The sequence below is a fragment of the Bombina bombina genome, chromosome 1 (genome assembly GCF_027579735.1).
Source record: "Bombina bombina isolate aBomBom1 chromosome 1, aBomBom1.pri, whole genome shotgun sequence".
Lineage (NCBI taxonomy): Eukaryota > Metazoa > Chordata > Amphibia > Anura > Bombinatoridae > Bombina > Bombina bombina.
The window spans coordinates 847,425,945-847,450,944 of NC_069499.1; the positions used below are offsets into that span (position 1 = coordinate 847,425,945).

General features: G+C 40.6%; 1 protein-coding gene across 1 annotated transcript in view; it reads right to left on the reverse strand.

Annotated features, from left to right (window-relative positions):
- LOC128661312 (uncharacterized) overlaps positions 1–25,000 on the reverse strand; it is a 178,010-nt gene that overhangs the window by 31,808 nt on the left and 121,202 nt on the right. Inside the window, exons 13-16 of the mRNA XM_053715583.1 lie at positions 19,025–19,939; positions 1,837–1,914; positions 359–418; positions 69–216 (exon numbers count right to left, since the gene is read on the reverse strand). Of these exons, the coding sequence (XP_053571558.1) occupies positions 69–216; positions 359–418; positions 1,837–1,914; positions 19,025–19,939 (1,201 nt within the window). The remainder of the gene's footprint in view (positions 1–68; positions 217–358; positions 419–1,836; positions 1,915–19,024; positions 19,940–25,000) is intronic.

Genomic DNA, 25,000 nt, shown 5'->3' on the forward strand with positions numbered 1-25,000 from the left:
TTTTTGAGTTTTTAAACCATTTCTTGGCTGAAATATCTGACATACTTTCTACATGAGAAAACAGTTACCTGGGTTCTCATGTGTCGAGATTTCAAAACTCCTTAGTGTCTGGTGATTCTCGATCAAGACGTCTTTGTAAATCTCCTTGTGTCCTTCTACATACTTCCATTCCTCCATAGAGAAATACACTGCAATGTCATCACACTTTACAGGCATCTGAAATATAAATATTTTGGGGAACATGCAGAGACAGAAAGAAATGTAGGATAATACATACAGGCCATGAAATACAGCTTGGGGAGTAGCGTGAATAATTTTGCCCTGAATATGATACAATGTATTCTCTGGCAGTGCTCACCTCTGCATTTAGCTGATTAATGTTATTGCGGGGGGGATTCTTTTTCACAATCGTGTATTCCTGCAAGGTGAAAGAAAACAAATATTACAATCCAATCGACTGTACATAAAAGGATTAAAAACTCTCTCTTTAGTGAATTATTCTTTAAATATCCAGCCACAAAATTAGGCTAATTTGTACGATATACTCTTGTGCTAAAATGTAATGAAGTCACTACACCTAAACTATATAAACTGCAAATATGTCTCCTAAGTTTAAGGGACTTAAAATAAGCCCAATTTATATGAAGCAAAGAATAGACATGGACTGTGGCATTCAGCTATTTCCAGCACAGAGAATTGTGTGTTGCACTTTCTTCCTAAAAAATTGAGCACTGATATACCGCAATATTTCCATATCTAGAAAAGAGCATCACAGGAGTTAAAGGTACACTATAACCAAACATTTTCTTTCATGAATAAGGTAGAGAATATAATTTTAAACAACATTCCAATTTACTTCTATTACCTAATTTGCTTTATTCTTTAGATATACTTTAATGAAGAAATAGCGATGCACACAGTGAACCAATCACAGGAGGCAGCTATGTGCAGCTACCAATCAGCAGCTACTAAGCATATCTAGATATGCTTTTCAGCAAAGAATAGCAAGAGAATGAAGCAAAATAGATAATAGAAGTAAATTAGAAAGTTGTTTAAAATTGTATGCTCTTTCTAAATCATGAAAGAAAAAATTTGCGTTTCATGTCCCTTTAAGGAAATCAGACCAGTGCAAAATAGTGAAATTACTAAACATCTCTGACGGACAATCTTCCTTTAAAGTGTAGTAAGAATTAGTCAATTGGAAATAATGGAGCTACTTCACCATATCACAAACAAAAGATGTGCTGGCCAACAACTAATTTCAATTTTCACAAGGTTATTGGTACCTTAGGGATTTAAAGGGATACTAAACCCAATTTTTTTATTTCATGATTCAGATAAGCATGCAATGTTAAGCAACTTTCTAATTTACTCCTATTATCAATTTGTCTTCGTTCTCTTGCTATCTTTATTTTAAAAGCAACAAAGTAAGTTTACGAGCCAGCCCAATTTTGGTTCAGCACCTGGGTTGTGCTTGCTGATTGGTGGCTACATGTAGCCACCAATCAGCAAGCACTATCCAAAGTGCTGAACCAAAAATTGGCCAGCTTCTTAGCTTAGATTCCTGCTTTTTCAAATAAACATAGCAAGAGAAGAAATGATAATAGTTGTAAATTAGAAAGTTGCTTAAAATTAACTGCTCTATCTGAATCATGAAAAGAAAAAAAATGGCTTTAGTATCCCTTTAAATATGAAATCCTCTACAAACCAGGTTTACACATTATGCAACAAAAAGGTTATCCTGTGATAATGTAGTCATTTTCTTACTGTTCCATTTCACTCAGTAGCAAGAAGATAAGAGATTTCATTGTTAGGACAATACCAAGTAACTCTCACCTCTCCAGTCAGCAGGTAGATGATTCCTAGGGCATGACTCAAGAACTGCTCAGCCATCTGCTTCTTGTATTTCTTCATCTTGTTAAAAGGTCAGCAACTTTTTCAAATAAGATTAAGAGTAACACCTACAAAAATATGGGAGACCGACTTATTTTAAGAAGAAAATGAAGATAATGTCTTCTAAATAGTGCCAAATTAAATGAAAAGTAAAAGAGGAAAATATGCCAGTTACAGTTACATATTGAAAAGTTCTAAGATACTTGGCAGTCTGCGTAATGTATAATCAAATAATCTTGTGACCCTTTTGCAGGTCTAAAACAGATCATAAAACCTACTTCCAACTCAAAATCCTAAGAAATACAGCATATATATAATTCTACTGCACTTAAAGGGGCACTAAACCATTTTTCCCTTTAATTATTCAGATTGAGCATGCAATTTTAAGCAACTTTCTAATTTACTCCTATTATCAATTTTTCTTTGTTCTCTTGCTATCTTTATTTAAAAAGCAGGAACGTAAATGCTTAAAGGGACACTCAAGTCAAAATTAAACTTTCATTATTCAGATAAAGCATGCAATTTTAAACAACTTTCCAATTGACTCCCATTAACAAAATGTGCACAGTCTTTTTATATTTAAACTTTTTGAATCATCAGCTAAACGTGTATGCATTTGTGATTGGCTGATGGCTGTCACATGGTATGTGTATGCATTTGTGATTGGCTGATGGCTGTCACATGGTACAGGGGGAGTGGAAATAGACATAACCTTTTAAAATTGTTAGAAAAAAATCTACTATTCATTTGAAGTTCAGACTAAGTGCTATTGCATTGTCTTGTTATCTTGCATTTGTTGATTATGCAAATCTACTGTGTTGACTGGGCCAGACCATTTTTGGTTCAGAACCTGGGTTATGCTTGCTTATTGGTTTGCTAAATGTAGCCACCAATAAGCTAGTGCTCTCCAGGGTGCTGAAACTGAAATGGGCTGGCTCCTAAGCTTTAAATTTCTGCTTTTTAAATGAAGAAAGAAAGAAAACGAAGAAAAATTGATAGTAGAAGTAAATTAAAAAGTTGCTTAAAATTGCATGTTATATCTGAATCACGAAAGAAAAAAAAATTGGGTTTAGTATCCCTTTAAGGTAGGACTCAAACTTGCATGTCTATAAAATTGACCCTGGACCTGATCTTTTAAAAGGTGCAGGAACTCAAGAGACTTACAGTAATTGCTGCAATAAAGCCGTGCACCCTCTTCCAAATCCCCTTATTTCTGGGAACTTTGTCTTAAAGGGACAGTCTAGTCAAAATTAAACTTTCATTATTCAGATAAGACATGTAATTTTTATCAACTTTTCAATTTACTTTTATCGTCAAATTTGCTTTTTCCTCTTGGTATTCTTAGTTGAAACTAAACCTAGGTAGGCTCATATGCTAATTTATAAGCCCTTGAGGGCTGTCTCTTATCCCATGCTTTTTAAATTGCTTCATGTGGGTCATATAGATAACACTGTGTTCAGGCACAGAAAGTTATTTAAGATTTAACACAATGCTAAATGCAAGTCAATAGATAATAAATAGTCACAGTCATGTGATCAGGGGCTGTCAGAAGGTTCTTAGATACAAGGTAATCACAGAGGTAAAAAGTATATTAATATAACTGTGTTGGTTATGAAAAACTTGGGAATGGGTAATAAAGGGATTATGTATCTTTTAAAACAATAACAATTATATTGTAGACTGTCCCTTTAAACACTGCTCTTTTTTATTGCAGACTGTCATGCTGAAACTGGACCTGCTTCCAAAAAGATGCTTGTTTTTTTGTCTTTTTTTTCTGGGTCCTGGGCATCAGTCTGTACAGGGACCCAAAACTATATCTTAGCATAGTAGATATCAGGCTGAAATATGGTACCTGCTAGGGGAGTTTTACTATGATTGCAATATATATGTCTGGTAATAACTTGAAAGTGATGCAGCATAACTGTGGAAAGACAACTAGAAAATATCACCTGAGCATCTCTATGTTTAAAAGGAAGATATTTTCCTCAAAATATCCTAAGTATTCACACCCCATTGTAAAGACTTTAAGCAGCAGGATACTAGTCCCAGGACTTGCAAGGGAGCGAGCAGCAGGCATGTGCAGGCACAGTCATGTTATTTACCTATTCAATTTAAAGAGATAGTAAAGTCCAAATTAAACATTCATGATTCAGATAGGGCATGTAATTGTAAACAACTTTATAATTTACTTTTATCATCAAATTTGCTTAGTTATCTTGGTTTACTTAGTTGAAGACTAAACCTAAGAGGCTCATATGCTAATTTCTAAGCCCTTGACGGGCGCCTCTTATATTAATGCATTTGAAACTTTTTCACAGCTAGAGGGTGTTAGTTCATGTGTTCCATATATCTAACATTGTGCTCATGCACATGGCGTTATTTAAGAGTCAGCACCAACTGCCTGAAATGCGAGTCAGTCAAAAGATTTTAGATAAGGAGGCAGTCTGTAGAAGCTTAGATACAAGGTAATTACAGAGGTAAAAAGTATATTTCTATAAGTGTTGGTTATGCAAAACTGGGGAATGGTAAATAAAGGGATTATCTATCTTTTTAAAGGGACACTCAATCAAAATTAAACTTTCATTATTCAGATAGAGATGCTATTTTAAACAACTTTCCAATTAACTTCAATTAACTAAATGTGCACAGTCTTTTTATATTTAAACTTTTTGAGTCACCAGCTCCTACTGAGCATGTGCAAGAATAAGTATGTATGCATTTGTGAATGGCTGATGGCTGTCACATGGTACGTGTATGCACTTGTGATTGGCTGATGGCTGTCACACGGTACGTGTATGCACTTGTGATTGGCTGATGGCTGTCACATGGTACAGGGGGAGTGGAAAATGACATAACTTTTAAAATTGTCAGAAAAAAAATCTACTACTCATTTGAAGTTCAGACTAAGTGCTATTGCATTGTCTTGTTATCTTACATTTGTTGATTATGCAAATCTACTGTGTTGACTGGTCCTTTAAACAATATAAACAATAACATTTTTGGTGCTTTATATCCCTTTAAGGAAGTTTACTATGCAATCTCATGAGATCAAAGCAAATCATAGCATGACCTCAACACTGCTGATTGTCTATTATGTGGGGCGGGGGGTCAACTTGAAGCTGGACAGTGGCTGAAGAATAACTGTTACCAGAGCACTTACTCTTGTAAGCTAAAGACATTTTGAGATAAAATATCTTCATATTTTACATAGAGATGTTCAGGTGATATTTTCTTGTTAGCTTTCTACAGCTAGGCTGCATCACTTTCAAGTGATTTAGCATTTGAGTATTATGTTCCTTCCATCAAAGAATGCACAATTTAGATACACCAGGAGCAGTTGCCTCTGAATTTGCAGAGGAGGAGAATAAAAGATCAGCATTTTGGGAGCCTAACGCTGATTTTACCCTCTCTGAGGAACACCTCCAGAAACTTTGTTCCACTAACCCTAATGTAGAGAAGATGCTTTCCCTGGCTGACAATTACAAGTAATGGATATTCAAAATGAACCTCCTATATGTAGTCATAATCATTTCAACCTCTAGCTGGCTTGCAATGGTTACTGATTGAAAGTGGCCTGACATGATCTGTTTTTCTAGTTCTTCATGTTAGCAGTATGCCTAAAATCACCACTAAGGGCACATAATTGGGGTTTTGCCAAGTGTCTTCCCTTCACCAAGTATGCAGAAAATCATTGTACAGCTTCTAAGCCATCAGTAGGTTTTTTTGGAACATGTATATGGCTTATCCCTAATACTTCTCTCTGATATATGTATGTTTTAATGTTACTGTTATATCCTTATTGGGTAATTGTTTTCAGAATATATGAATATTTTGATGTAAATTATCTATACAACAATAGTGTTCTGTTTCACTTTTAAGGGGATACCACCCTAAGTGATTAAACAGGTTTAAAATGACATCAGTCCTGTTGTAAGGTCTCTTTTTCTACTCCATATATATCAATCTATTATCATCCATAGACCAAGCTTAAACTCCAAACCCTCTTCCCAGCCTCCTCTTTTTTTTCATTATGCCACTTCTTTCTCACAACAATCCTTGACCATCTCCGCAGTTTGTTTTACAAAGAACTATTGCACTCTTCCTAAACCTTCTCTGACCAACTCAGTCACCTTACAATTACCGCTGCTCACATTTTTAGCTGCACTTTTTGCACATCAGTCGCCGCTGACCACCAAAATTTCCCTCATACCACCATGTTCTAGTCATTATTACAGCAAAACCTGCTCACTGCATCAGGATTCTCCCCTCTTCCTCAACCGCAGCTTTTCCTGTTATAGCTTTATAGGCAACATACTGGAAATGGCAGAGCCCTCTCACATTTGTATTTTATCAATATACCTACGCATACATTCGTCTTACTTTATCATTATACCTACGCATACATTCGTCTTACTTTATTATTATACCTACGTATACATTCGCACTTCGCAGGCGTCTGACTTAAAAAGTATACAGCATCTGTTATCGTCAATTTCTCAGTGTAGATAGTCGCACGATGCGACGTCACCGCACTTTTTAATTATGCCTCTAAAACGACGCGCCATGATTTTCATGGGCAGTCTAGCCTAGCATTATTTTATTGACAAAGTCCGCTGGATTTTGCATGTATTACGGTGATATATCTGTAATCCACTAAGCAGCCTTTCAGAGACAATGTAATGTATACTGAGCACGGTGTTGTATAAGAAATGGTTGATCCCCATGGCCATTGGCCAGCCGTTTCCCCTGCACCTCGGCTACATTCGGAGCTTCGCCCCCCACTGCAGCTACTCCCACTCTCCTGCCTCCTCCTCATAAATATTTATGTTCCCTCTGTAAATCAGGGTCTCTGTGAGCGTGCATGAGAAACAGCCCCCGCCTATCTCCACAGCTTTTTCTGCTGCTTTTATCTACGTATGTAGCGTTTCACACTCTTCATGTAATATCTTTTCAATGCATAACGATTGATTGTGAGCTCTGTTAAAAAAAAAACCACAATACTTTTACTGCTGCACAAAAATGTTTAAATACTCAAATACATGAAACAGGTTGTAATATTCATGAAATACAGATTAATAAAATAATGATACTACTTGTATTACATTTGTTTCATTCACTGTATATCCTTTGTTTAAAAAAAAACACTACTGGGAGCTAGCTGAGGCAAACATTTTTTAATTCTCTATATCCGTGGATGGGGAAAAAAATAATAATACAATACTGGGAGCTAGCTGAACACATTTGTTTCATTCTCTTTATATCCTTTGATGAAAACAGTAATACACTACTGGGAGATAGCTGAGCACATTTGTTGAAAAATGTAATACACTACTGGGAGCTAGCTGAGCACATTTGTTGAGTCAATGACAAGGCATATATTTGTAAAGCTGCCTAATGAACAAAGTCTTTCCAATTTACTTTTGTTATCACGTGTTTCATTCTCTGTATATTCTTTGTTTAAAAAATAATACACTACTGGGAGCTAGCTGAGCACATCTGCTGAGTCAATGACAAGGCATATATTTGTAAGGCTGCCTACTGAAACAAAGTATTTCTAATTACTTTTTTTTTTGCCAACTGCAGAGTATACAATTTATGAGATTGAGCTTTTTAAGGCTTATTTGTGTATATGAAATAACTGATTTTGTGTTTTGAAGCCACAACCTAATAAAATGGGTTGAGATTGTAGGTATAATCAGATCTCATTGCTTTATCACATTGTTTACATATACCTACCTGCTTCTTTATCTTTTATCTGTCCAAAAACCAAAGACCAATACTTGGAGAGAACAATAAAAACAATTAACATTTTATTACCTTATCTCTTCTATACCCCATTGGGAGTATAATTTCTTCTGCTGGTTGTGTTTACACAGCTAATCTATAGCTTGGACCTAAGGCCAGAAACTTTCAGAATAGGTGGGGATACCACAGGCTCAACTATTTAAAATGCGAATATAAGGGTAAAGGAAATGTGACAGACCCTTCTGTCAGTACTGAAAGAGTTAGCTTCTTAAAGCTGAACAAAGTTATTTTCTAAAGACAAGGTTGCTAGCCTCAGCTATTGTGTACTGTAATTAAGTTTAGTGATAAACATTCACGTTGTTTAATCACATCCAGAGAGCAGACGCCCAAGTGATAAGAAAGACTAAATTGTTTATCTGCTTAAGTAATGTAATTCTATTGTATCATGTCAAAGGGCGTTTTCCCTCTCTCTAATGTACAATATTCTTTCACCCCCTATCTGGGGTCAGACCTGCATAAATACTGTGCATATAGCCTTCAATAAAGTGCATTCTGTTTTAACCTTCAATGTGGAGCCTGGTCTCATGTTTGAGGGGGGAATTAACTGCGTTGTTTGTTGCTGATCTCACATTCAGGGCATCTTCCATCTGGTATTAACCCTTGGTATCCTGTTGGTACCGTAACATTGGTGGCAAGCGACGGGATGATCCTTATCGCCCAGAAGAGCAACTACACAAGCCAGTAACCTCAGGAAGAGGGGGATTATTACAACACTGACTAAGATGGAAGGAGTACCAGGGACCGAAGGAACCAATGGGCCCAGCATATCAGACAGAACCCCCGAAGAAGCAAGCTTTGATCGGGCGGTTAAAATAAGACTGGTATATTATGGCCCCAACCCATCTGCCGAAATTATCGACCGGGTCATAGCAGCTGTGGAGGCCAACCTACTTCGCCAAAGCGGCGCTGCAGCTGCCCAAGTCACAGCAACCCCAGTGGAAAAGGGAAAAGTAAATTTTGCAGCTTTTAAAAACTTCCTGGAAACAGAAGGAGAGATTGATGGGTACCTTGCGGATTTTGAGAGGCAATGTGCACTACACAAGGTACCCGCAGAGGACTGGGTCACGATATTATCCGGAAAATTATCTGGCCGGGCCAGGAAGGCTTTTCGGGCCATTCCAGATGAGGAAGTCGGGGATTATAATACTGTAAAAGAGGCTCTGCTCTCCAGGTATGCGGTTACACCGGAGGCATACCGGAGGCGGTTCAGAGACACTGTTAAATTAGCTGGTGATTCCTATGTTGAGTGGGCATGTAAGGTGCACCGCACAGCATCTCACTGGATGGCGGGGGGCCAAGCCGTGTCTAGGGAAGAGGTGCTGCAGCTATTCCTGTTGGAACATTGCTTTGACAAGTTATCAGCAGGAGTTAGAGAGTGGGTTCGGGACCGTAAACCCTCCACCCTGCATGAAGCTGCTCGCCTGGCAGATGAGTATACGGATGCCCGCAAACTGGACACTGCTACCACTAAGCTCCCTGCTAGAGTGGAGTACAGACCCCCAGTCACCCCAGCAGCTGCCAGTTACCAACCCCCGGCGCACCGCTATACCACACCGCCTTCCGCCACGAACTACCCTCAGAGAGCCCGGTTCAATTCACGGGGCTACTCACAGCCTATTTGGTGCTTTGGATGTAAGCAACTTGGGCACAAAAGACCAGAGTGTCCCCTAAATGCAGCGAACCAAGCACAGTTCTGGAGAAGACCCGCCGGCGGAATCCCACGTAACCCTCAGCCTGCGGCCCACTGCGAAGAGGTGGAAGAATGCTGGGGCATCCTACATGAAGCAGACCTTGTGCAAGCTGCCCACCGGAATAACCAGCAACTGGTTAAAGTGAATGGGAAGGAGGTCAGTGGTCTACGGGATACTGGTGCTACCATGACCTTGCTTCAAAAGAACTTGGTGTCTGAGAAACAGCACACTGGAGACACTGTGGCTGTGAGGGTAGCAGGGGGCTCTGTGTTCCGCCTACCTGTTGCCAGGGTACATTTGGATTGGGGAGTGGGCGCTAGACCTGTGAATGTGGGGGTCATGAAGGACTTACCAGCTGATGTTCTCCTTGGAAATAACTTGGCCCCCCTTGTTTCTGCCTACGCTCATATGGGTCCCGCTGATGTTAACCCTGTGACTACCCGTGCCCAGATCCTTGCAGCAGAGACTGACCCACCTGCTGCTAAGCCCCAGGACGCTGAGTTCAGTAAATCTCTATCCGCTATTGATACGTGGAAGTCCCGTTACAATGCGCTGATGAAGGAGAAGAGTCAAGTAGAGAATAAAATGGTCACGTTAAACAATCACGTAACAGTGCTAGCGGGAGAGAAGAGGAGCGCAGAGGAAAAAGCGCGTTTAGAACGTGAATCTCTGCTAGACAAACTGCACCGACAGACTGCAGAAAACACCAGCTTGAGAGTGGAACATGAAACATTAACGACAAACTTAGCGACACTGGAGGAGAAGCTGATGCTGGCTCATAGTGAGGTGCAGCAACTCAAGGGCACCCTATGTCAGTATGAAGGGATTGTGGATACCTATAAAGAGCAGGTACAAAAACCACGTAAAGAAGCCGATGAGATTTTGAAGGACTGTTTAGCCCTAGTCTGGGCACTGAAGAAGTTGAACCCTTATTTATACGGGCAGGAATTCTCTCTCATAACGGGAATACAGATGGATTGTCCTGGCAAACTGACATGCCTACCACCTCCTAGTCCGGTCATCCCCAGGTTGACCCGCCAAAGGGTCAAGCCGGGTCTGCTGGAGTGTTCCACAAGGGGGGAGCTATGTGACAGACCCTTCTGTCAGTACTGAAAGAGTTAACTTCAGCTTTAAGAAGCTATTTTCTAAAGACGAGGTTGCTAGCCTCAGCTATTGTGTACTGTAATTAAGTTTAGTGATAAACATTCACATTGTTTAATCACATCCAGAGAGCAGACGCCCAAGTGATAAGAAAGACTAAATTGTTTATCTGCTTAAGTAATGTAATTCTATTGTATCATGTCAAAGGGCGTTTTCCCTCTATCTAATGTACAATATTCTTTCAACCCCCGATCTGGGGTCAGACCTGCATAAATACTGGGCATATAGCCTTCAATAAAGTGCATTCTGTTTTAACCTTCAATGTGGAGCCTGGTCTCATGTTTGAGGGGGGAATTAGCTGGGTTGTGAGTTCCTGATCTCACATTCAGGGCATCTTCCATCTGGTATTAACCCTTGGTATCCTGTTGGTACCGTAACAGGAAATACTTGGAAACAATTTAATACACTCCAGCAGGTAAATGGGATTCTTGGGAACAAATTAAAGGGGAGAACATTTTTGAGTAAACTGTCCCTTTAAATACAAACACTGAGTAGTAAATAAGCAAATGTCACTAATATTTCAGCTCTCTTGCTGAACATGTGGGTGATTTTTCAATGAGTGCCGCAGGCAAATCAATCTCACAGTCAACATAGTGCAGTTTATTATTTTTTATCAGCTTTTCAAGCTTTAAAATGATTTCTAATCTTTATTTCCTAACACAACACTCCTACCTTTACGAATAGTCCATCCTCACTGTTTTTTTTTCCTCCATGCATTCTTTCTGACCAGGAGAAACAGAATCTGATAGAAAGTCTATTGCCATTATATTTTATGTCCCTCAGAAATATGGTTTATCCAGCAATTCAGAGGTTAAACTGACTTGTATCAACTATCCATGAGTGCTCAACACTTCTGCCAGACCACACCATCCTCACTGTTTTTTTTATCTCCCCATACGCTTCCTGACCACAGGAAACTTCATCTCATAGGAAGCCCATCGCCATCAGATTCTGTGACCCTCAGAAATATGGTTTATCCAGCATTTTAAGGGTTAAACTGACTTGTATCTGCTTACCATGATTGCCCAACACTCCTGCCAGACCATCCTTACTGTTTTTTTCTCTCCCTATACTTTTTTTGGCTACAGGAAACCAAATCTCATAGGAAGCCTATTGCCATACAATTTGGTTCCCCAGAAATTTACTTTATCCAGCTATTCAAGGGTTAAACTGACTTTTATATATTCCCTGAATGTCCAGCACTCCTGCCAGACCATCCTCACTGTGTATTCCCTTCCCCAACTCTTCCTGTGTTCTGTTAGATTCTGTGACCCATGTGATGTCACCGCATTCATGAGCACACACGTCAGCGGTTGCAAAATCTGACAGAATAGCTGAGCCTGTAATTGGATTTTGCAACCACAAAGTGCGCATGTGGTCGCAGAATCCGACAGTGAGGAGCACTCTACTTACCTCCTCTACACAAATACCTACAAGTAGGCAAATGTACGTGTGTGTGTGTGTGTGTGTGGAACAGAACTGTTCCTATAAACATTAAGCCCTTGCAGCGTCTCAAAAATAATGTGTATGTCACAGCTCTCATAGCATCACAAACCCCTCATTACCTCTCATGCCATCATTCTTGCGGGTTTGTACGTGTAACACATGTTTACAAATAATATAAAAGTTACATGAGCAGATGTCCCATTAAAAATATTAGGAGAACTGGGACTCTATTATATATACAGTATCTCACAAAAGCGAGTACACCCCTCACATTTTTGTAAATATTTTATTATATCTTTTCATGTGACAACAATGAAGAAATGACAATTTGCTACAATGTAAAGTAGTGAGTGTACATCCTGTATAACAGTGTAAATTTGCTGTCCCCTCAAAATAACTCAACACACAGCCATTAATGTCTAAACCGTCGGCAACAAATGTGAGTACACCCCTAAGTGGAAATGTCCAAATTGGGCCCATTTTGTGTGGCTACCATTATTTTCCAGCACTGCTTTAACCCTCTTCGGCATGGAGTTCACCAGAGCTTCACAGGTTGCCACTGGAGTCCTCTTTCACTCCTCCATGACAACATCACGGAGCTGGTGGATGTTAGAGACCTTGTGCTCCCCCACATTCCATTTGAGGATGCCCCACAGATGCTCAATAGGGTTTAGGTCTGGAGACAAGCTTGGTCAGTCCATCACCTTTACCCTCAGCTTCCTTAGCAAGGCAGTGGTCGTCTTGGAGGTGTGTTTGGGGTCGTTATCATGTTGGATAACTGCCCTGCGGCCCAGTCTCTGAAGGGAGGGGTTCATGCTCTGCTTCAGTATGTCACAGTACATGTAGGCATTCATGGTTCCATCAGTGAACTGTAGCTCCCCAGTGCCGGCAGCACTCATGCAGGCCCAGACCATGACACTCCCACCACCATGCTTGACTGTAGGCAAGACACACTTGTTTTTGTACTCACCTGGATGCCGCTACACACGCTTGACACCATCTGAACCAAATAAGTTTATCTTGGTCTCATCGGACCACAGGACATGGTTCTAGTAATCCATGTCCTTAGTCTACTTGTCTTCAGCAAACTGTTTGCAGGCTTTCTTGTGCATCATCTTTAGAAGAAGCTTACTTCTGGGACGACAGCCATGCAGAACAATTTGATGCAGTGTGCAGCGTATGGTCTGAGCACTGACAGGCAGACCCCCCCCCCACCCTTTAAACCTCTGCAGCAATGCTGGCAGCACTCATACTTATATTTCCCAAAGACAACCTCTGGATATGATGCTAAGAACATGCACTCAACTTCTTTGGACGACCATGGCGAGGCCTGTTCTAAATGAAACATGTCCTGTGAAACCGCTGTATGGTCTTGCCCACCGTGCTGCAGCTCAGTTTCAGGGTCTTTGCAATCTTCTTATAGCCTAGGCCATCTTTATGTAGAGCAACAATTCTTTTTTTCAGATCCTCAGAGAGTTCTTTGCCATGAGGTGCCATGTTGAATTTCCAGTGACAAGTATGAGAGCGATAACACCAAAATTTAACACACCTGCTCCACATTTACACCTGAGACCTTGTAACACTAACAAGTCACATGACACAGGGTTAGGGTAAATAGCTAATTGGGCCCAATTTGGACATTTCCACTTAGGGGTGTACTCACTTTTGTTGCCAACGGTTTAGACATTAATGGCTGTGTGTTGAATTATTTTGAGGGGACAGCAAATTTACACTGTTACACAGGCTGTACACTCACAACTTTACATTGTAGCAACGTGTCATTTCTTCAGTGTTGTCACATGAAAATATATAATAAAATATTTACAAAAATGTGAGGGGTGTACTCACTTTTGTGAGATACTGTAACTTATTTGTAAATATATCTCCCTAGGTCACAACAAATCAGATATATTTTAATTTGCTGCTTTCCAAATGATTGTGAGAACCTCTCCTAATCAGCAACACTCATTGGTCACAATCATGCTTATTATGATTGATTGGTAGATATCTGTGCTGGTAATAATATTTTATTTATCATGCAGCTGTTTCCGCGCGAGCCTTCAGGCTCACCAGAAACATAAGTCCGCCATCTCTGAGGTGGCAGACTGCAATTATCCTGATTGGATACGATTTGGATGATTCACACCCCCATTGGCCGTAAATCTGCAGGGGGCGGCATTGCAAAAGCAGTTCACCAGATGAACAGCTTGCAGTCTTACCAGCAGGTATTTATTAATCAGAATCCGATTACAGAGGGCCTTTGAAGGATTTTCCATGAGGTAAAACCATTGGATAATTAACCATAATCATTAACACAAATACATCCCTCTGAGAAGCACTGTACTTTTGCTCCCTCTTTGTCAGCATAGTTAGCTATAAAGTGTGGTAGGGGTTTTGCAAAGTATTTTGCAGTGGATATTTGCAGTGGATATTTTGGGGCAAGAAAGTTAAAGTGTTTTGTAGTGTACTGTGTGATGATGGGTTTAATTGTGTTTGGGGGGGTCAGATAAGCAGTGGTTAGAGTAAAACATTGTTAGAGGTTACATGTCCTTAAAATCTGTTGTTTGGCAGCTAAAGAGCTACCTTTAGTGCACTTAGGACTATGTAAAGGGATAGTCGGCAGGAATATTAGCTGCGGCACATAATAATAGTCATAGGATACTCTCACTATTATGCCAAAGGCCATTGTACGACAGATGAGTTTAATATTGTGTACAGGTGTAATCTGTCCATATTTCTATTTAATGAGCTGAAAGCAGATACTAAACTTCAGCTTTTGATTATTATTTTTTAAATATTTAAGAGAATCTTAATAATTATTTTAAAAATGTAATAAGTAATTGGTCATTGAAGTTATATTAGGGTGAGGCTAAATCACATTTCTCCTACATTGGTGTATCCGGTCCACGACTTCATCCTTACTTGTGGGGATATTCTCAATCCCTACAGGAAGTGGCAAAGAGAGCACACAGCAAAGCTGTCCATATAGCTCCCCTCAGGCTCCGCCGCCCCAGTCATTCTCTTTGCCGCTCTAACTAGTAGCATCTCCCCGGGGGTGGTAAAGAGTATGTGGTGTTAGTTGTAGTTTTTTATTTCTTCTATCAAGAGTTTGTTATTTTAAAATAGTGCCGGCTTGTACTATTTACTCTGCAGCAGAAAGTGAAGAAGATTTCTGCTAAGAGGACTATGATTTTAGCACCAGTAACTAAAATCCATTGCTGTTCCCACGCAGGACTGTTGAAACCAGATAACATCAGTTGGGGGGAACAGTTTGCAGGCTTAACTGCTTCAGGTAGACAAATTCCTTTGGTAAACGCTTCTGTCAGAGATGTGTGTGCACTCACCCAGCGTGCCGCGCTGTCTTCACTGCTATCTCAGCAGCACCGCTCTGTGTTTCCTCTTCAGCGCTCCCCACGGGAGCTAAAGCCGGGAAGGAAGGTTCCGGTTCAACAGGTGCAAACGGATAGTACAGGGAAATTTCACCGGATTCCCTGAGAAATCAACAAGGTAAAGAGTAGCCAGAATCCTTGCACTCAAATGGATCGGTCAGGGTGAAATGCCAAAAAACGAACCGGCACCAATAAGCAATAAAAAGCTTCTTTTATTAGTTTGATAGCACATAAAAAGGCATACACGCCAACACAAGGTACAGGTCAAATGCGTTTCGTAGTTCTCACTTCTTCAGTGACCTCTGACAAAACCTGAAAACTCTCCCTTAATAAAGGCAGTAACCACTCCCCTAACACAGGTGTTTAAAGGCAAGTCAGATTAAAGTAAGAAAATGGAGGGTAATTCATGTACATTCATTTGAGTTCATTGTAAACAATAAATAAAAGGTAAGCCAGTGTGAAAACAGAATATACAGAGAGACACTAATATGTATTACATTCTATGGATCAATTGGCTTACTTCAATTAATTTTTAGAAAATCATTTTTCTCTTTGAGTCACCTAAAAGGCCATAAATGATCAACATATGTATAACATATTTAATAAACCTCCAAAAAATTACCTAATATCTAAATAGATGAGGCCTATTATAAGATAAAATTATTGTATTACCAATAATAAAGGGTCATAGTTTTTCATTTGAAATTTATGATATTATGGAAGTCAAGGTGAAACTTAGGTTTCAATAATGAATACTCCACAATTATATTTCACCAAAAGTAATTATTATTAAATAATACCCTCTTCTCCAATTGTTACATAGATTCAATCCACATAGAGTTTAATGTCCCAATCTGAGTTTAACCCTTTAGGGACCCTCGTATTCAGTTGGAAAATCCAATAGACCTCCCTTTGACTCAGGAGTTTTAATCTATTGCCTCCTCTAGGTGGTCTTTTCACGTGCTCAATACCCTGAAAGCATAGTAGTTTACTATTGCCATTATGTTCAGACTTGAAATGTAAGGCAACTGGAGCATCCGAGTCCTCATCACTGATGGATCTCAGATGCTCCAGGAACCTTGTTTTGAGGGGTCTGGTCGTCTGGCCAACATATTTAATGTTGCATTGTTTGCACGTGAGTAGATGAGATACTGTAACTTATTTGTAAATATATCTCACTAGGTCACAACAAATCAGATATATTTTAATTTGCTGCTTTCCAAATGATTGTGAGAACCTCTCCTAATCAGCAACACTCATTGGTCACAATCATGCTTATTATGATTGATTGGTAGATATCTGTGCTGGTAATAATATTTTATTTATCATGCAGCTGTTTCCGCGCGAGCCTTCAGGCTCACCAGAAACATAAGTCCGCCATCTCTGAGGTGGCAGACTGCAATTATCCTGATTGGATACGATTTGGATGATTCACACCCCCATTGGCCGTAAATCTGCAGGGGGCGGCATTGCAAAAGCAGTTCACCAGATGAACAGCTTGCAGTCTTACCAGCAGGTATTTATTAATCAGAATCCGATTACAGAGGGCCTTTGAAGGATTTTCCATGAGGTAAAACCATTGGATAATTAACCATAATCATTAACACAAATACATCCCTCTGAGAAGCACTGTACTTTTGGTCCCTCTTTGTCAGCATAGTTAGCTATAAAGTGTGGTAGGGGTTTTGCAAAGTATTTTGAAGTGGATATTTGCAGTGGATATTTTGGGGCAAGAAAGTTAAAGTGTTTTGTAGTGTACTGTGTGATGATGGGTTTAATTGTGTTTGGGGGGTCAGATAAGCAGTGGTTAGAGTAAAACATTGTTAGAGGTTACATGTCCTTAAAATCTGTTGTTTGGCAGCTAAAGAGCTACCTTTAGTGCACTTAGGACTATGTAAAGGGATAGTCGGCAGGAATATTAGCTGCGGCACATAATAATAGTCATAGGATACTCTCACTATTATGCCAAAGGCCATTGTACGACAGATGAGTTTAATATTGTGTACAGGTGTAATCTGTCCATATTTCTATTTAATGAGCTGAAAGCAGATACTAAACTTCAGCTTTTGATTATTATTTTTTAAATATTTAAGAGAATCTTAATAATTATTTTAAAACTGTAATAAGTAATTGGTCATTGAAGTTATATTAGGGTGAGGCTAAATCACATTTCTCCTACATTGGTGTATCCGGTCCACGACTTCATCCTTACTTGTGGGGATATTCTCAATCCCTACAGGAAGTGGCAAAGAGAGCACACAGCAAAGCTGTCCATATAGCTCCCCTCAGGCTCCGCCGCCCCAGTCATTCTCTTTGCCGCTCTAACTAGTAGCATCTCCCCGGGGGTGGTAAAGAGTATGTGGTGTTAGTTGTAGTTTTTTATTTCTTCTATCAAGAGTTTGTTATTTTAAAATAGTGCCGGCTTGTACTATTTACTCTGCAGCAGAAAGTGAAGAAGATTTCTGCTAAGAGGACTATGATTTTAGCACCAGTAACTAAAATCCATTGCTGTTCCCACGCAGGACTGTTGAAACCAGATAACATCAGTTGGGGGGAACAGTTTGCAGGCTTAACTGCTTCAGGTAGACAAATTCCTTTGGTAAACGCTTCTGTCAGAGATGTGTGTGCACTCACCCAGCGTGCCGCGCTGTCTTCACTGCTATCTCAGCAGCACCGCTCTGTGTTTCCTCTTCAGCGCTCCCCACGGGAGCTAAAGCCGGGAAGGAAGATTCCGGTTCAACAGGTGCAAACGGATAGTACAGGGAAATTTCACCGGATTCCCTGAGAAATCAACAAGGTAAAGAGTAGCCAGAATCCTTGCACTCAAATGGATCGGTCAGGGTGAAATGCCAAAAAACGAACCGGCACCAATAAGCAATAAAAAGCTTCTTTTATTAGTTTGATAGCACATAAAAAGGCATACACGCCAACACAAGGTACAGGTCAAATGCGTTTCGTAGTTCTCACTTCTTCAGTGACCTCTGACAAAACCTGAAAACTCTCCCTTAATAAAGGCAGTAACCACTCCCCTAACACAGGTGTTTAAAGGCAAGTCAGATTAAAGTAAGAAAATGGAGGGTAATTCATGTACATTCATTTGAGTTCATTGTAAACAATAAATAAAAGGTAAGCCAGTGTGAAAACAGAATATACAGAGAGACACTAATATGTATTACATTCTATGGATCAATTGGCTTACTTCAATTAATTTTTAGAAAATCATTTTTCTCTTTGAGTCACCTAAAAGGCCATAAATGATCAACATATGTATAACATATTTAATAAACCTCCAAAAAATTACCTAATATCTAAATAGATGAGGCCTATTATAAGATAAAATTATTGTATTACCAATAATAAAGGGTCATAGTTTTTCATTTGAAATTTATGATATTATGGAAGTCAAGGTGAAACTTAGGTTTCAATAATGAATACTCCACAATTATATTTCACCAAAAGTAATTATTATTAAATAATACCCTCTTCTCCAATTGTTACATAGATTCAATCCACATAGAGTTTAATGTCCCAATCTGAGTTTAACCCTTTAGGGACCCTCGTATTCAGTTGGAAAATCCAATAGACCTCCCTTTGACTCAGGAGTTTTAATCTATTGCCTCCTCTAGGTGGTCTTTTCACGTGCTCAATACCCTGAAAGCATAGTAGTTTACTATTGCCATTATGTTCAGACTTGAAATGTAAGGCAACTGGAGCATCCGAGTCCTCATCACTGATGGATCTCAGATGCTCCAGGAACCTTGTTTTGAGGGGTCTGGTCGTCTGGCCAACATATTTAATGTTGCATTGTTTGCACGTGAGTAGATAAATCACGTAAGATGTATTACAATTAATGTATTCCTTTATATGAAAGGATTTTTCATTATCGGTAGATTTGAACGTATCCCCCAGTGTGGCATGGGTGCATGAAATGCACCTTCTACTGCCACAGTGGAAGAAACCTTTCTTCAGAGTTAACCAGTTTTCACTGGCAACTGTGGGGAGCATAGACGGAGAAAGAATATTCGCCAGAGTCCTAGATTTCCTTGTTACAAATTTACATCCCCCTTCCACTATCTTATCCATGGTGTCATCTACCCTAAGTATGGGGAGGGATTTCTTAATTATTTGACAAATATTATCATATTCTTTGCTATAGGCCGTAATGAATACTGGTTTCTGCTGGTAATTAACCTTTTTCTGAGTCTTATATGTAATCAAATCTTGCCTTGTCATATCATCCACTTTGGTCTTTGCTTCCTTCAAGTCATCAATTTTATATCCCCTTTCCAGGAACCGCTCAGTGGTTCTCTCAGAATGCACCTCGTATGCACTTTCCGTGCTGCAATTTCTCTTCGTCCTCATATATTGGCCCTTGGGGTTTGCCTTTATTACATGTCTTGGGTGACTAGATTTGGCCATTAGCAGAGTATTACCTGCACTCTCTTTCCTATATAGTTCTACTTCTACACGACATTCATTTGTGTTTGGTTTAATAAGAACATCAAGGAAAGGCATCTCTGTTCTACTCATATTCATGGTAAAACGAAGATTATGCTGGTTGTCAGAGAGATATGTAAAGAAGTCATTAACCATTGAATCATTCCCATTGAAAATGAACACCAGGTCGTCAATATAGCGACCATAATGTATAATGTGTTCTTTGAAGGGATTACCATCGCCAAAGACACGGGACAGCTCCCACCAACCTAAAAATAGGTTGGCATAAGTGGGTGCAAATTTTGCTCCCATGGCTGTCCCCTGTCTTTGGCGATAATAATCCCCCTCAAATAGGAAAAAATTGTGAGTCAATAGGAATTCAATTGACCTTAAAATGAACTCCCTGAGTCCAGTATCATAATCTGTATATGTCTCAAGACATGACTGTATGGCCATAATGCCCTTTTCATGGGGGATCGAGGTATAGAGAGATACAACATCAATGGTCACAATACAATAATTGTCCTGCCATTCCACTTGTTCTATCTGTCTGATAAAATCAGTGGTATCTCTAATATAGCTCTTGAGGCCCAGTACAATGGGTTGTAGAAGGGTATCTATCATAGCACTTAATGGCTCATTTAGTAACTAAAATCCATTGCTGTTCCCACGCAGGACTGTTGAAACCAGATAACATCAGTTGGGGGGAACAGTTTGCAGGCTTAACTGCTTCAGGTATGATCAGTCATTTTTCTAACAAGACCCAGTAATGCTAGAAGACTGTCAGAAATTCCCTCTGGGATAGGTAAGCCATTGTTATTAGATTCAGCAATAAAAGGATGGCTTATTTTAAGGGCTTATGCTGGTTGACACTATTGTGGGCTAATCGATTGCTTTTTAGCAAGTTTTCAACTTAAATAGGTGTTTTTTTATCAACTTAAAACACTTTTGGGGATTAATTTGTGCCTGGCACTTAGTTGGACACCTAATCTAGTCAGAAAGGCCCCTCCACTCTCGTATGCAGAGGAAGGAAGCCTCATTTTCGCGCCTCAATTGTGCGCTTGTTTTGACTAGCCAGTTCATGCAGCTTCACGTGGGGAGTCCGGAGGCATCAGGAAGGGCTCCAGGGAGGCTTATATTCTTACCAAAATAACCCTAAGGAAGGTAAAAGCCACAGGGCAAGCTGTGGCAGAGTACTGTAGTGTGTTAACCGGTTAACTGCTGTTATTAGCTCCGGTTTGGGCATTAAGGGGTTAATTGGTCTGAAAATTTGCGTGCAACCTTTTCAAAGCATTATGACACTGTGTTGAAAATTTCATAAAAATCGGATGTGTTTTTGATGGTTTTTTGATGTTTCAGTAATAAAGTGTGCACTTTCATTATTTAAAGAGACAGTAACGTTTTTTGTCAAAAATAAATTTTATTGCATTGAAGTTACTTTTAAGTCTGTTAAACATGTCTGAACCTTCAGATAGTCTATGTTCAAAGGCCAAGGTGGTTCCCCCATTAAATTTATGTGTGAAATGTGCTATAGCGTCCAAACAGCTTAAGGACCGTACAATTATACTTAAAGATATAGCCCAAGATGATTCTTTAGCTGAAGGGTGTGAAGATAGCTCGCTATCCTCCCCTTCTGTGTCAACACCAGCTATGCCCGCGCAAGCGATGCCCAGTACATCTAACGCACCAATTGCGATTACTATGCAACAGTTATCCAAACTGCCAGCTTTTCCTAGGAAGCGTGATTGCTCAGTTTTGAACACAGAAAATGAGCAAGCTGACGCAGAGGATAATTTATCTGTAGTGCCCTCACATCAATCTGACTTGGCGGTGAGGGAGGGCCTGTCTGAGGGTGAAATTTCTGACACAGGGAAAGTTTCTCAGCAGGCAGAGCCTGATGCCATAGCATTTAAATTTAAGCTAGAACACCTCCGCGCCCTACTTAAGGAGGTCCTAGCTACACTTGATGATTGTGATCCTTTGGTGATCCCTGAAAAATTGTGTAAAATGGACAAATTCTTAGAGGTCCCAGTACACACTGATGCATTTCCGATACCTAAGAGGGTGGCGGATATCGTGACTAAGGAGTGGGAGAAGCCAGGTGTACCCTTTGTTCCCCCTCCTATATTTAAGAAAATGTTCCCAATTGTTGACCCTAGAAGGGACGCATGGCAGATGGTCCCTAAGGTAGAGGGGGCAGTTTCAACGCTAGCTAAGCGCACGAGTATACCAATAGAAGACAGTTGCGCTTTCAAAGATCCTATGGATAAAAAATTAGAAGGTTTACTTAAGAAAATCTTTGATCAACAGGGTTTTCTTCTTCAACCAATTTCTTGCATTATTCCTGTAACCACTGCAATGGCTTTTTGGTTTGAGGAACTAGAATACTCGCTCCAAAAGGAGACTTCTTATGATGAAGTCATGGACAGAATTCACGCCCTGAAGTTGGCTAATTCTTTCATTACAGACGCCGCTTTCCAGTTAGCTAAATTAGCGGCGAAAAATTCTGGTTTTGCAATTGTGGCGCGCAGAGCGCTTTGGTTAAAGTCTTGGTCGGCGGATGTGTTGTCCAAAACAAAATTACTTAATATTCCTTTCAAGGGTAAGACCCTATTTGGGCCAGAGTTGAAGGAAATTATTTCAGATATCACTGGGGGAAAGGGCCATGCCCTTCCACAGGATAGACCTTTCAAGGCTAAAAATAAGTCTAATATTCGTTCCTTTCGCAATTTCAGGAACGGACCAACTTCCACCTCTACAGCCATTAGGCTAGAGGGTAACGCATCCCAGCCCAAACCAGCATGGAAGCCATTGCAAGGCTGGAAGAAGGGCAAACAGGCCAAGAAGCCTGCTGCTGCTACCAAGACAGCATGAAGGGGTAGCCCCCGACCCGGGACCGGATCTAGTAGGGGGCAGACTTTCTCTCTTTGCTCAGGCTTGGGCAAGAGATGTTCCGGACCCCTGGGCACTAGAAATTGTTTCTCAGGGGTATCTTCTAGAGTTCAAGAACCTTCCTCCAAGGGGAAGGTTCCACAGGTCTCGCTTATCTTTAGACCAGATAAAGAGACAGGCATTCTTACGTTGCATAGAAGACCTATTAAAGATGGGAGTGATACACCCAGCTCCAACAGCAGAACAAGGACTGGGTTTTTACTCAAACCTGTTTGTAGTTCCCCAAAAAGAAGGAACTTTCAGGCCAATTCTGGACTTAAAAATTCTAAACAAATTCCTAAGAGTTCCATCATTCAAAATGGAAACCATTCGGACAATTTTATCAACGATCCAGGAGGGTCAATACATGACTACCGTGGACTTAAAGGATGCGTACCTGCATATTCCTATCCACAAAGATCACCATCAGTTCCTGAGGTTCGCCTTTCTGGACAAACATTACGGTTTAGCCACTGTTCCCAGAATTTTCACAAAGGTGCTAGGGTCCCTTCTAGCGGTGCTAAGGCCGAGGGGCATTGCAGTAGCACCTTACCTAGACGACATTCTAATACAAGCGTCGTCCCTTCCCAAAGCAAGGGCTCATACAGACATTGTTTTAGCCTTTCTCAGATCTCACGGGTGGAAGGTGAACATAGAAAAAAGTTCCCTGTCCCCGTCCACAAGGGTTCCCTTTCTGGGAACAATAATAGACTCCGTAAAAATGAAGATCTTTCTGACAGAGGTCAGGAAGTTAAAGCTTCTGAACGCTTGTCGAGTTCCTCAATCCATTCCTCAGCCCTCCATAGCTCAGTGCATGGAGGTAATAGGACTAATGGTTGCGGCAATGGACGTGGTTCCTTTTGCTCGAATTCATTTAAGACCATTGCAACTGTGCATGCTCAAACAGTGGAATGGGGATTATGCAGACTTGTCTCCCCAGATTCAAATGGACCAGAAAACCAGAGACTCACTCCTCTGGTGGCTGTCTCTAGATCACCTGTCTCAGGGAATGAGTTTCCGCAGACCGGAGTGGATCATCGTCACGACCGAAGCCAGTCTTTTGGGCTGGGGCGCGGTCTGGGAGTCCCTGAAGGCTCAGGGTCTATGGTCTCGGGAAGAATCTCTTCTCCCGATAAACATATTGGAATTGAGAGCGATATTCAATGCACTCCAGGCATGGCCTCAACTAGCGGAGGCCAGATTCATCAGATTCAGTCGGACAACATGACGACTGTAGCGTACATCAATCATCAGGGGGGAACGAAGAGTTCCCTGGCGATGAGAGAGGTATCCAAGATCATCAAATGGGCAGAGGATCGCTCCTGCCACCTATCAGCAATTCACATCCCAGGAGTGGACAACTGGGAAGCGGATTATCTGAGTCGTCAGACTTTCCATCCGGGGCAGTGGGAACTTCACCCGGAGGTTTTTGCCCAGTTAACTCAACTATGGGGCATTCCGGATCTGGATCTGATGGCGTCACGTCAGAACTCAAAAGTTCCATGTTGCGGGTCCAGGTCCAGGGATCCCAAGGCGACACTGGTAGATGCCTTAGCAGCGCCTTGGTCGTTCAATCTAGCTTATGTCTTTCCACCGTTTCCTCTTCTCCCACGGCTAGTAGCCAGGATCAAACAGGAGAAGGCTTCGGTAATTCTGATAGCTCCTGCGTGGCCACGCAGGACCTGGTATGCAGACCTGGTGAATATGTCATCGGTTCCACCATGGAAGCTACCTTTGAGGCAGGACCTTCTAATTCAAGGTCCATTCGTACATCCAAACCTAGTCTCTCTGCAACTGACTGCTTGGAGATTGAACGCTTGATACTAGCTAAGCGTGGGTTTTCGGATTCAGTTATAGATACCCTGATTCAGGCTAGAAAGCCTGTCACTAGGAAAATTTACCTTAAGATATGGCGGAAATATCTTTGTTGGTGCGAATCCAAGGGTTACTCATGGAGTAAGATTAGGATTCCAAGGATTTTAGATTTTCTCCAAGAAGGATTGGAGAAAGGTTTGTCAGCTAGTTCCTTAAAAGGACAGATATCAGCTCTGTCTGTTTTGTTACACAAACGTCTGGCAGCAATGCCAGATGTTCAGGAGTTTGTGCAGGCTTTAGTCAGAATCAAGCCTGTCTACAGACCTGTGGCTCCTCCATGGAGTCTAAATCTAGTTCTTTCAGTTCTTCAGGGGGTTCCGTTTGAACCTCTACATTCCATAGATATTAAGTTACTATCTTGGAAAGTTTTGT